Source organism: Trichomycterus rosablanca, chromosome 19 (genome assembly GCF_030014385.1).
Source record: "Trichomycterus rosablanca isolate fTriRos1 chromosome 19, fTriRos1.hap1, whole genome shotgun sequence".
Lineage (NCBI taxonomy): Eukaryota > Metazoa > Chordata > Actinopteri > Siluriformes > Trichomycteridae > Trichomycterus > Trichomycterus rosablanca.
In genome coordinates this window covers 25,585,731-25,598,567 of record NC_086006.1, presented here as the reverse complement: position 1 = coordinate 25,598,567, position 12,837 = coordinate 25,585,731, and the positions used below count along the sequence as shown (strand labels likewise).

The 12,837-nt window shown below is 42.6% G+C and overlaps 1 protein-coding gene across 3 annotated transcripts in view; it reads left to right on the top strand.

Annotated features, from left to right (window-relative positions):
* dlgap4a (discs, large (Drosophila) homolog-associated protein 4a) overlaps nucleotides 1-12,837 on the top strand; it is a 120,162-nt gene that overhangs the window by 82,698 nt on the left and 24,627 nt on the right. For all 3 annotated transcript variants that reach the window (XM_063015738.1, XM_063015736.1, XM_063015737.1), the window contains exons 4-6: nucleotides 347-591; nucleotides 6,889-7,039; nucleotides 9,335-9,530. In XM_063015738.1, coding sequence (XP_062871808.1) covers nucleotides 347-591; nucleotides 6,889-7,039; nucleotides 9,335-9,530 — 592 coding nt within the window. The remainder of the gene's footprint in view (nucleotides 1-346; nucleotides 592-6,888; nucleotides 7,040-9,334; nucleotides 9,531-12,837) is intronic.

Below are 12,837 nucleotides of genomic sequence, written 5' to 3'. Positions count from 1 at the left end.
ATCTGGTATCTCTCAGCAGCGGAAGACAAAATTTGAGTGTGATAAATTGGGAGGAAAACGGGGAGAAAATTTATAAAAAAAATAAAATAAAAAAGCTTAAGTATTAAACCCAGTGAACGTTAACAGAAATTAATTTTGACTTTATACTGTCTAAATCCTATTATGTACATTTTTGGTGTTAACCTTCCTCACACTGAGCTAAATGTTCACCCACAGAGTTAAACGGTGTGTTATTGTACTCAAGTCTGAGGGAATTCATTAAATATCAGCCATTTCACGTCGGGCCCTGTGAGGAACAGTGTAGGTTTTTGTAAAGGGAACGATTTTTTAATTGTGTTTTTTTCAGATTCCTGTCGGGGACTGGGGTGGGACGTTGGGAAAAGGGGACGTCGGAGGTGGAGGGAAGATCCCCTGCAGGAGGATGCGCAGTGGCAGCTACGTCAAGGCCATGGGTGACCCGGAGGACAGCGACCAGTCGGACGGTCCGCCTTCGCCGAAACCCTCGCCAAAAACAGCCGCTCGGCGCCAGAGCTACCTGAAGGCCACACAGCAATCGCTCAGCGAACAACAGCCACCGCTACCACCTCGCAAGTAAGACACGCGCTCATGCAGGGTGTAAATGACGTCATTTTAGCCCAGTTCAAATGTGTGTGTGTAAAGCGCTCATGTAGTGTGCAACACTCAGCAACTCGATTTCATGGAGTCGCACTTTACTTTATAATGACTAGTTGCCCCCCAATTAGAAACAGCCAATGGGAGAGAATTAAAACTGTTAAGGATTAGAACTCTTAAAAATGCTGTATTCTGAGGGCGCTCAGGTGGTGCAGCGGGATAATCCGCTAACACACCAGCGCCAAGATTCGGAGCTCAGAATCTCGGCTCTGCTACCGGTCGGCTGGGCGCCCTCTAACAGGCATAAATGGCAAATCCAGTGGGAAAACACTGGAAAAAGGGACGGGGTTATCAACAGTGTGTAAGGACCTTGGTTGCCCAGGACGCCTGGAGGAGCGCGGAGATCGAGACGTGGCTCTCTGTATGCAAATCCACTGAGGTAAGAAGCTCGTCTGCGATTCCAGGTGGTGATAGATGGTGTAGTGTGAAACCCCCTATCGCCGATCAGTCGTGTAGTGTGAAAGCCATACCGACTTGAAAGACTCCCGATTACAAGAGATCCAGTCGTGTAGTGTGAACTTGGCATAAGTTGCTTTGAATTAAATCGTCTGCCAAATACCATGAGTTTAATCATGTAGTGTGCACCCCAGTATGATCAGAAATGATAAATGCAAGTGTAAAGTCAGTTTGTTTCATTTATAATGTAGCGTGCTGTAGTCTTCAGTTCTGCAGAATGTCTCAGTTACAACTGGTGTTTCTTTGCAACAGCAGTTTTGATAAATGTTTAGCATTTAGTTCCAAGCCTGCCAGAATGATCAAAGCATTTCTTCCTCTGCGCTCCGCTTCCAGTTCGTGATTAGAATCTTGAGGAACGCTGCCTCCCGGAGTGGGTTATAGCTCAGTTATTATTTATTAAGACCAAACTTCTGTTTTTTCTGGTTTTCTGCTGACCTCCAGTAAAGAAACAAAAATAAACAGTTGGTGGTGTTTGTGTTGCACTCAGTGTTTAATTAGCTGGAGAAAAAGCACATAAAACATATAGAAAATACTCTCACAGAAGTGTTGACAGCTCTAATCAAGGCTGTAGCCATGAAATAAACATTGGGGTGGAGCAGATCTACTGAGCTGTGGGATTCCTACCATTCTAAAACATTCCTGCAGTATCAGCAAGTGGGAACACTGACAGACGCAAAGCTAGTGAGTAGGCTGCCCATACTGAGTATATCTGCTCAACTTACCATATAGAAGCACTTTGTGGTTCTACAATTACTGACTGTAGTCCATCTGTTTTTCTACATGCTTTTTTAGCCTGCTTTCATGCTGTTCTTCAATAGTCAGGACCCCCACAGGACCACCACAGAGCAGGTATTATTTGGGTGGTGGATCATTCTCAGCACTGCAGTGACACTGACATGGTGGTGGTGTGTTAGTGTGTGTTGTGCTGGTATGAGTGGATCAGACACAGCAATGCTGCTGGAGTTTTTAAACACCTCACTGTCACTGCTGGACTGAGAATAGTCCACCAACCAAAACCATCCAGCCAACAGCGCCCCATGGGCAGCGTCCTGTGACCACTGATGAAGGTCTAGAAGATGACCGACTCAAACAGCAGCAATAGATGAGCGATCGTCTTTGACTTTACATCTACAAGGTGGAACAACTAGGTAGGAGTGTCTAATAGAGTGGACAGTGAGTGGACACGGTATTTAAAAACTCCAGCAGCGCTGCTGTGTCTGATCCACTCATACCAGCACAACACACACTAACACACCACCACCATGTCAGTGTCACTGCAGTGCTGAGAATGATCCACCACCTAAATAATACCTGCTCTGTGATGGTCCTGTGGGGGTCCTGACCATAGAAGAACAGCATGAAAGGGGGCTACCAAAGCATGCAGAGAAATAGATGGACTACAGTCAGTAATTGTAGAACTACAAAGTGCTTCTATATGGTAAGTGGAGCTGATAAAATGGACAGTGAGTGTAGAAACAAGAAGGTGGTTTTAATGTTATGGCTGATCAGTGTATATATATTTATACTTGAGAACAGAGCCAGAATAAAATTATTTCAGCACTCCAAAGAAACTTTGCTGTAAGTTAGACTGAATGAATGCCAACAGTATTGGCGTGGACCATATGGCACCAGCAGATGGCACCATCTTGGTATAATGGGCACATTTAGTACCTTTTCCCCTGGCTCAGCGGGTTTTTAGGAACGGCAGTTGCTGCTTTATTAATTTGGTGCCAGACTTTTTAAAAACTGGTGGATTTTATGTACATATAACATGGGCGGCACTGCAGGTAGTATCAGTGCCACACAGTTCCAACAACCCAGATTTGATCCTCGCCTCCAGTCAGTGTGTGTCTGTGTGGACTTTGGCATGTTATTCCTGTCTCCAACGCCCAAAAACCTGTCAGGAAAAGAACTGGCAGCTTTAAATTGCCCTTAATGTGAATGAGTGAGCGGTCAAGTGAGAAAGTAAGTATGTGATGCCCAACAATAGACTGACCAACAGACTGACCAGGATGAATTTGCATCTTACACCCAGTGTTTTCAGGATTAGCTCTAGATCCACTGTAGTGATGGTTAGGCATTGCATGCTTCAATCATTAAAAATAAGTGGTCAGGTAACAAATAATATAACCGAGTAAGTGCAGTCAGGAAATTGCTTTCTCACTCATTCACTCACTCACATGCCAGTTCATCTATTGAAATGTTTTAATGGATATGAGAAGACTAAAGTACCCAAAGGAAGCCAATGTGAACAAATGGACCAGGGGCAAGGAGCCTGGCTTAAGCCCGGCTTCCCTACCCTACCTGCTGCCCTAACAGACTCTGGACTGCCTGGAGGAAAACTCACATTCTGCAGGCTGCACCTGGCTGCAGTCTTTCAGGCTTTACATGTCTTTCCCTATGGGTCCCACATGTTTGCCGGATCCATGTTGGTTTGGTGGGTAGCACTGTCGCCTCACAGCACGAAGGTCCTGGGTTCCATTCCCAGGTCCTTTTAGTGTGGAGTTTGCATGTTCTCCTCCTGTCTGTGTGGGTTTCCTCCCACAGTCCAAAGACATGCAGTCAGGCTAACTGAAGATACAAAATTGCAAAGGTGTGACGGTGTGTGTGTGTGTATGAATTTTTCAGGCCCATAGTGGACCAGCAGGTTGTTATTCGATGCTCTCGAGCTGCCCTGTCCTGATAGGCGGGTAAAGATGTAGGCACCAATAAGAGCTCATCTAAGAGCTCGTTTATTGGAGATCATGGCACTGGCATTTCATTTCACCACCAAAATAAACAAGGGTGAAAATTCTCAGCCATTACAGCAGACGTCCAGCATAATGTCATTTTATGGTCCGATCCGAAGAATCATAGCAGAACCTGCAGACTTTCATAAATTCGTCTCTTCACATGAAAGGTTCCTTATTTTTCTGTATCACTCCACCTCCACTTTCGACCCACTACCCTATGCTGGCAGATACGGCCCATGTTTGTTTACGCGGGAGCAGTCTGGGTTGGCGAGGGCTCTTCTGCAGAGCGCCTACTCCATGCAGCACCTGGAAAGGTCAGTTCCACAGAACCGCCTGAGACTCACCTGTCTACTCAAGGTCTCTCCGTGTCCACCTAACCACAGTAACCCGGATTTACACAATACTCACTTCCTTCATAATCTAACCCCCCTTTCCTTCTGGATTCAAGGTCAGTGATCCCAGTCCCCTTACAGGAGTACCCTTGTCCTGCATACTTGATTGTTTTACCTGCTCTGAAACACCTGATTGCACTTTCTGCTGATCAGCAGGTCCTTCCTGCCCTGGGACCAAAATGTGTAAGGCAGGGGGTACTCCAGAAGCACTTATTAATGTCACTTTTTAGGAGGAGAACTAACTCATCTGATTTGTTCAGCCATACACCTCTATCCTCTCGGATAAAATACAGTCACTAACTTCTTCACTTCCCAAATGAAATGCTCTGATTATCCACTCGCTCAGCACACAGGAGGCCTCAGACGTCCCTGTAGATGTGATGACATGGTCCATCAGATAGCAAAGATCTCCTCTGTGCTGTCGCTTTGTACCCCGTTCTGTTGCTCTCATTCATTAGTGCATGTAAATCATACTAAAAAGGCCGATCAGGAATTGCTGCCTCCACCTTTGGTCCAGCGCATCTGCTGAGTTCCAAAAAAAGGACGTTTTTAGATTCCAGATCTAAAAAGACCAGAATGGACTTTAATTGGCCAATTATAAGAATAATAAGGATAATCTAGGGCAGATGGAACGGCTTTGTCACATACACATGCAATACAACGTAGAGTACAATGAAATGCTTTTCTGCACATCCCAGTTTCTTTGGAAGCTGAGGTCAGAGCACAGAGCATGGCAGAGCTGGGATTCAAACCCACAGTCTTCTAATTGGTAACCCACAGCTCTACCCACTATGCTCAGCTGACACTTTATAATTACTATATAATTACAAATCAGACAAAGCTGGCTCAATAACAAACATCAATGGACGTCTGGTCTTAGTCCGTGCTGACTGGAGAACTTGGTCCTGTGGAGGATTTACTGCATTCCAGCAATTTCTGGTTCAGGCTTTTACAGACCCAAATCAGAAAAAGTTGGGACAGCATGGAAAATGCAAATAATAATAAAACACAGAGTTTCTCATATTTACTTACATTTTTGACTTTTATTTGATTGCAGACAGGATGAACCTGGGATATTTTTTAATGTTTTATCTGCTCAACTTCATGTCATTTATTAATAAACATCCATTCCAGCATTTTAGGCCTGCAACATATTCCAAAAACAGTTGGGACAGTAAAGTATTTACCAATTTGTAATGATGCCGTTCCTTTTCACCACACTTAAAAGACGTTTTGGCACCAAGGATACCAAGTGATTTAGTGTTTCAGCTTTTATTTTGTCCCATAGCCCCATACCATAACAGACCGATAACAGTCTGGATGGTCCTTTTCGTATTTGGTCCAGGGCACACGGCATCTATTTTGTCCAGAAAAGACCTGGAATGCTGATTCATCTGACCACAATACACGTTTTCACTGTGTGATGGTCCATCCTAGATGCCTCAGAGCCCAGAGAAGTCGACGCCGCTTCTGGACATGGTTAACATAAAGCTACATGAGTGCATGTAACCCCGTATTATAGTGCTTGATAAAGGTTTGCCAGAGTAACCCCTCACCCATGTGGTTACATCAGCTATTGTTGAGTGGCGGTTCTTGATGCAGTGCCGTCTGAGGGATCATAGATCACGGGCGTTCAGCTTAAGCTTGTGCCCCTGGTCTTCCTTGACTCGTTTAATGATATTATGCACTGTAGAGGGAGAAATATGCAAATCCTTTCCAATCTTTCCTTGAGGTTTATTGTTTTTAAACATTTCAATCATTTTCTCACACATTTGTGGACAAACTGGATCCTCTGATCATCTTTACTCATCAGAGACTCTCAGCCGTTCCTGGATGCTGCTTTTGTACCAAACCATGATTACAATCACCTGTTTGGAATCACATCATTATTTAGGTTTTTCACCTCATTACTAGCCCTAAATTGCCCCCATCCCATATTTTTTTGGAATGTGTTGCAGGCCTGAAATGCAGGAATGGATGTTTATTAATAAATGAAATAAAGTTGAGCAGATAAAACATGAAATATCTCAGGTTCATCCTGTCTGCCATCAAATAAAAGTCAAAGTAAATGTAAGAAACTCTGTGTTTTCATTTTATTAGCATTTTCCATCCTGTCCCAACTTTTTCTGATTTGGGGTTGTTATTCAAACACTAAAGATCTGATTTCTGATTATCTGATCTTGTATCTCTTCTTTTTCTTTTCCTTCATCCGTCTTCCTGTCTTTGTTTCTCTTTATTTTCTTTTGTTCTACCAAAACTCTCTTTGCTCCTCACCCTTCTTTCTTATGTATGTTTTTGTCTTTCTTCTTGTCCCTCATTCCCATCTTACTTCTCACCTATTGTTCCACTTCTCTGTCTGCCCCTCATTATTTTGACTTCTTGCGTCAAATCCTTCCCATCCTAATCTCTCTTTCTTTTTTTATTGTTGGTGTTGTTTATGTTCTTTACCCCTACTCATCTTCTTTCTGTCTTTCTGTTTCTTTTCCCTCTTATTCTCATCACTCTCTCATTCTTCACAAACCCTTTTTCACTTTTCTTTTTTTCTCATCTTCTCTTTGTCCTTTGTCTCTTTTTCTCTTCCTCTTTCTTCATAAATGTTTCTCAAACTCTTTCCTCTTCTTTCCTGGTACCTTCAGCTGCTTGCCATCTCTACGTGAAATTACCACCAATCGCAGCCTGGATAACCTGGACTGTCTGGGAGGTCAGACTGAATCTCAGCTCTGGGGGACAGAGAGGAACTTCAGTCATGGCTCGTCCACACTGGGCCGAAGCTCTGGCATCAGCCAGGTCAGCTTGTTTTTCTCTTTCTCTCTTTTTTATTGATCGTTTTCATCATTGACTGGGCTTTTAGTTGTTTGCTGTCCTGTTCTTACCTTCCAGACTTAAACAACTGGTAACAATGATCATTAAAAATGTGTTTGCAACAGTTTAGGGAAGGTTATTTTCTATTACAGCTTTGAAACGAACTGGAATGATTATTGAGCCTTTCTTGCCCAACATCAGTGCCCAGGATTGGCACAAATTCACACACACACATACAGTACTTCAAAGTATTGTGATAAGCCTCTGGTTAACATAACATTAAAACCACCTCCTTGTTTCTACACTCACTGTCCATTCTATCAGCTCCACTTACTATATAGAAGCACTTTGTAGTTCTACAATTACTGACTGTAGTCCATCTGTTTATCTGCATGCTTTGTTAGCCCCCTTTCATGCTGTTCTTCAATGGTCAGGACCCCCACAGGACCACCACAGAGCAGGTATTATTTAGGTGGTGGATCATTCTCAGCACTGCAGTGACACTGACATGGTGGTGGTGTGTTAGTGTGTGTTGTGCTGGTACAAGTGGATAAGACACAGTAATGCTGATGGGAGTTTTTAAACACCTCACTGTCACTGCTGGACTGAGAATAGTCCACCAACCAAAATATCCAGCCACTGATGAAGGTCTAGAAGATGAAAGGGGGCTAAGAGAAACAGATGGACTACAGTCAGTAATTGTACAACTACAAAGTGCTTCTATATGGTAAGTGGAGCTGATAAATTGGACAGTAAGTGTAGAAACAAGGAGGTGGCTGATCAGTGTATATCATAGCTCATTGTTGGGCACTTAACTCTTGAATACGCACATAAGTTTAGAGCCCAAAAGTTTCTGTAGTTTGTGGTCAGGGGGTTGAAAGCAATATTCTTCCAGATTCAAATGTTTCATGGTCTAACACCCACTGGTGAATTATTCTTTATGGCTTCTTTGTATTTTTGTCATTCTTTGATGTGGGCTTGTAGATTAGGATTGTACTTCAGTCTTCTCTCCCAACAGGGTTCGGTTTACAATAACCCTTTTATTTGTGTTTGTTCACCTTTAATCATCCGTCCTGTCCTTTACACACAGACCTGGTCCACACCTCAATGCTCTGATCCTGTCTCACGACTTTCCCACTTCAAAAAGCCTGAATCATTTCTGTGAGATAGTTGCTGTACTCGTTCTCCCAGCAGGTGCTGGAACAAATATATTTTTGTACAGCAGTTCAGTCAGGAAGAAGTAAAATTGTGCCTATTGAGGCAGCACTTTAATTCACTGCTTCATGGTAATGTACAGGAATCAGGTTTCTATCAGCAAGTGATTAATGAGCTTCATCTGTAAATAAATAAACGTGATCTGAATCTTTTAAACTAAAAAGATCGGTTTAAATATGATCCCTGTGTAGGCTTCAATGGGAAGATTTTGACTTTTTGGATCTGTAACTCTTAAAATCCAAAAAATTCAGAATGTGTACCATAAGGGATGCAGGTTCAGGTATCGCATCATGATCAAGGAGCTTAAACTGTACAGCCATTAAATCTGTAGACACAAGAAGGAAGGAGTGGAAGGAGGTTTCTCTCTTCTTTTATCAAAGGCTTAGACACAACCTTCACAAAGACTTGTTTCCGTCTTTAACGGATCCTTTTAGCGAGATCATTTCAAGTACAATGGAAGCTACAGACCATTGTACTCTTGGTTATTGTGCTTTAAAGCATAACATACACAGGAAAACTTGTACCTGGACTATACAAAGCACATGGGTATCCCAAACAACTTGCTTTGCTATTTCTTTAGATACATTCCTATGGGTAGCACGTCGCCTCACAGCAAGAAGGTCCTGGGTTCGATCCCCAGGCGGGGCGGGGCGGGGCGGTCCGGGTCCTTTCTGTGCGGAGTTTGCATGTTCTCCCCGTGTCTGCGTGGGTTTCCTCCCACAGTTGGACACTGAGACACTGAATTGCCCTATAGGTGAATGTGTGTGTGTATGTGTGTGTGTGTCTGCCCTGCGATGGACTGGTGCCCCGTCCAGGGTGTTACTTTGTGCCTTGCGCCTATTGAAAAGCTGGGATAGGCTCCAGCTCCAGTGAGTGAGTACTTTCCTATGCTGCCATGTAAACAGGAACTAAATGTGCCAGCATAAGAAAAACTGGACATACGTTAATGCATCTTATGCACATGATCTATTGCAACAAGCTCAATTATTGATCTCTAAAAGCATTAACCCGTTTATTCCACATGCCTCACTACGTTTTGCTGTGACGCTGCGTATCACCTTACAGGTGGAATCGAGCTGCCTGTGCTCGTCGTCACACGGAAGCGTGGAGTCGCAGGCAGTGGACGCTCTGGATCTGTCTACTCCGACTTGCTTCCGGTCACGCAGCCACAGCTACCTGCGCGCCATCCAAGCCGGCTGCTCTCAGGACGATGACACTGACTCAGACGAGCCTCTGCTTACATCCGCCAGCAGCACCAACAGTGAGTTAAATGTTTATATATTTACTGTGGCCATGAAAGACACGTTGAAAGACAACCAGTGGTGCAAATGGAACCCACTATATTATTTCCTTTTAATTTCATTTTTAACAACCGGCATTATCCTGGCTGTGGCAGGTTCAGTTTCGCCAGGAAACGCCAATCATTCACAGGGCTTTGGCCACCTGAGATATAGACAATCCTGTTTGTGACGAGGATGAGTCCCACCCAAAGAGGATGGGTCCTTGCTGAGTCCGGTTCCTCTCAAGATTTCTTCCTGTATTTTTAAGAGAGTTTTTCCTTGCCACTGTCGCCCTTGGCTTGCTCAATAGGTTTTTTTGTCTGTTGGTCCTGGATTCTGTAAAGTTGCTTTGAGACAATGTCCATTGTAAAAGCACTATATAAATAAATTTGACTTGACTTGACTTGAAGATGCCCAGCCTGCTGATAACATCACTGAGATTTGAATCCGGATCTTAGTTCTGATGGACTTATGTAACAGACCACTGTGCCACCCAATTTGAAATTGTAAATACTATTTTTTAATCGTCATGAAGGCTGACAAAGCATTTCTACTGTTATACCCATCCATGTCCATACCAATCACACCACGTACCATGTTCGTTTCAAACAGATCTCGAGTACACATTGCATTTACATTAAAGTGTGATTTGCACGGCACCTTCTCACCTGCACATCCAGCCCTTAGATATAATTCCACAGTGATGTACTCAATCTGAGCTGAACCCAGCATTGCCTGTTTGTGAGCTGTGCTATATTTAACTGTGCTGAACAAACAAACGGCTGCTGAGTGATACCAGATGTTGCTTGAAGACAGTTTAAATAAATCATGCATCCACTTCTAATCCTGTTGCACCACCACTGATCAGCCTCATTAAACCATTATGAAAATATATCTTTTTTTAAATGAAGATTTTACAGCTGTTGCTGCGAGAAATTACCCACCTGATCAAAGCTAACGAAATTCTTTCTGATGTGTCATTTTGTACATTTTTGTTACTGTCACCATCCTCCGTCAATTACTCACGTGGGGTTAAAAGTGAACATACATTTGACGTGGCATCTGTTATTTTTCTGTTACTTGAAAACATCATTTTGTTCACAGAAACTTAAACAGAATTTGAGGGTTTGTGTGTTTCTTGAGATTATAAGAAAATCTTCTGGGCTAGTTAGACTGCACCTTTTAGACTAACCACCATCCATGCACCCCTGTGCACAAAGCAAGCTCTATAAAGACAATCTAGAAAGTAGATCATACATTTTCATGAGTCAGGAATGTGACGTGGAGACATTTCTTAACAGCAGTTGTCCATAAGAACAAAGTACAGCTAGAATATGACATGCAGGAAAGAAGCTGTGCTGCTTTTTATTGTCAATATGACCAGCAACAAATTTTAGAGCTTTAAGGTGCTGATTTTGGATCATTTGCTTCTTTTTTTTATCAGACTCTAAGCACATAGAAAATGGGAAGTCTGCTTGATTGGTCACAGCCAAAAAAAAAACCCAGATTATTAGGGCATTTGAGTGGCATAGCGGTCAAATATGCTAGCCCACCAGTGTTGACATTTCGAACTCTACTATCGGCAGGCCAGACACATTGACGTAATTGGATTGTCCGGGGGAGGGAGGGCTGGAAGGATTTCTCATAACTGCTGCCATTCGGACCTCTTCTGGCTGGTTGATGCCACCTGCACAAAAGACTATACTGATATCCACCTAGTGCTGGTGAAATGAAGCGGTCAGTTGGCTACTACAAGTGCCCTCCTCGGTCAGGAGCGGTATTAGGGGCGGAAATACAAATCAGCTAACTGGATACAACTAGATTGGGAGGGAAATTGGGGGGATAAGGACAATCAGCATAAGTTTGGGTTTTCCTCCCAACATTGGCAGAGAGGTGCTGCTGACATCTAGTTGTTTGTTTAGATAGTACTGGGACCTAAAGCTGCATAGAAATAGCTCTAAGTGACGTTTCTGACTTCCTAAAATCTATGCAGAGCTCTCTAGACTTCCCCATTTGTTATGCTTGTGGCTCAGTCTAACAGGTCATAAAGGTCCTGTTCATATAGACAGTGAGAATTCATCAGTTGTAGTCGAACATAATTACTAATGAGAAATTAGGAGGTTATGCCACAAAGTTAAATGACATTTAAAAACTCAAAGTGTATTACATTCAGTCACAGAAAAGAATTTAAATCATAAGCCATGAAATACGTGTATCTTCTTGGTGTGTGTAAACTTTTGACTTCAACTGTATCTTATATATTGATAGTTGCAGTATGCAACCTTTGTGCAGGTTTTATAACCGATGAACAAAGGTACATTACTTTTTATAACCCAAACCACCATGTGACATTATGTTTGTAGTCATCTGTGCCAATTTCTACTCACCTCTGAGCGTATTCCTGGAGTGACTGGCATGTGGGTCTGTTTGGATGGCCTTTCCAAAGCCAGATTATAAGACACATACAGTGGGAGCCAAAAGTCGTCTTCAAGAGACCATGCTTATTTTTTGGCATTTAATTCAATACAAATCCTATAATCCTTTAATTATCATAATAATTTGAGTGAAAAGTTGAATCTTTGACCATTTTAGTCAGATTTCAGATGGCTGCAAATGTATTAACTGGAATGAGAGTTGATTAAATCCACCTTCCACATGCTTCAGTGGAAAGGATCAACATGTATTATACATGATGTAAACATGAGGCTTGGGTGGTGCAGTGGTGAACAGCTCTAGCGCACTAACACTGGGATCCAGGGTTCAAATCTCCATTGGTGCTATTAGTTGTTCAGGCATCTACATACAGACAGACATGATTGGCTATGTCTGGGGTGGCCAAAACTCCATGATTAGGTGTGTTACTGCATTGCACCTAGTAATTCTGGTAAAGCTGGACCCACTACAACTCTGACCAGGATAAAGTGGTGGTAAAACATGAAACACAATGTAAAAATGTGTGTATTTCTTTGCATACATTAAAGCTCCAAAAATTATGACCACATATTGTCTGCTAAAGGACTTGAAGAACCAGCATTGGTCATAGTAACGCTTTTAGCATTTTGTTATGTGATTGCATTTTCCACATCTGCAACTAGGGGTCTGGTCAGGATTGGTGGGCAAATGAATGGTGCACAATACAGAGAAATCTAGGATAAAAATCTGCTCCCATTTGCTAAGGGTTTTTGCAAGACAATGACACAAAGCACACTGTTATGGAAATATTTTTTTATAACATTTTTTGTATTCACATATTTATTTGTTTGCTTTTTTATTTATAATTTCATTATG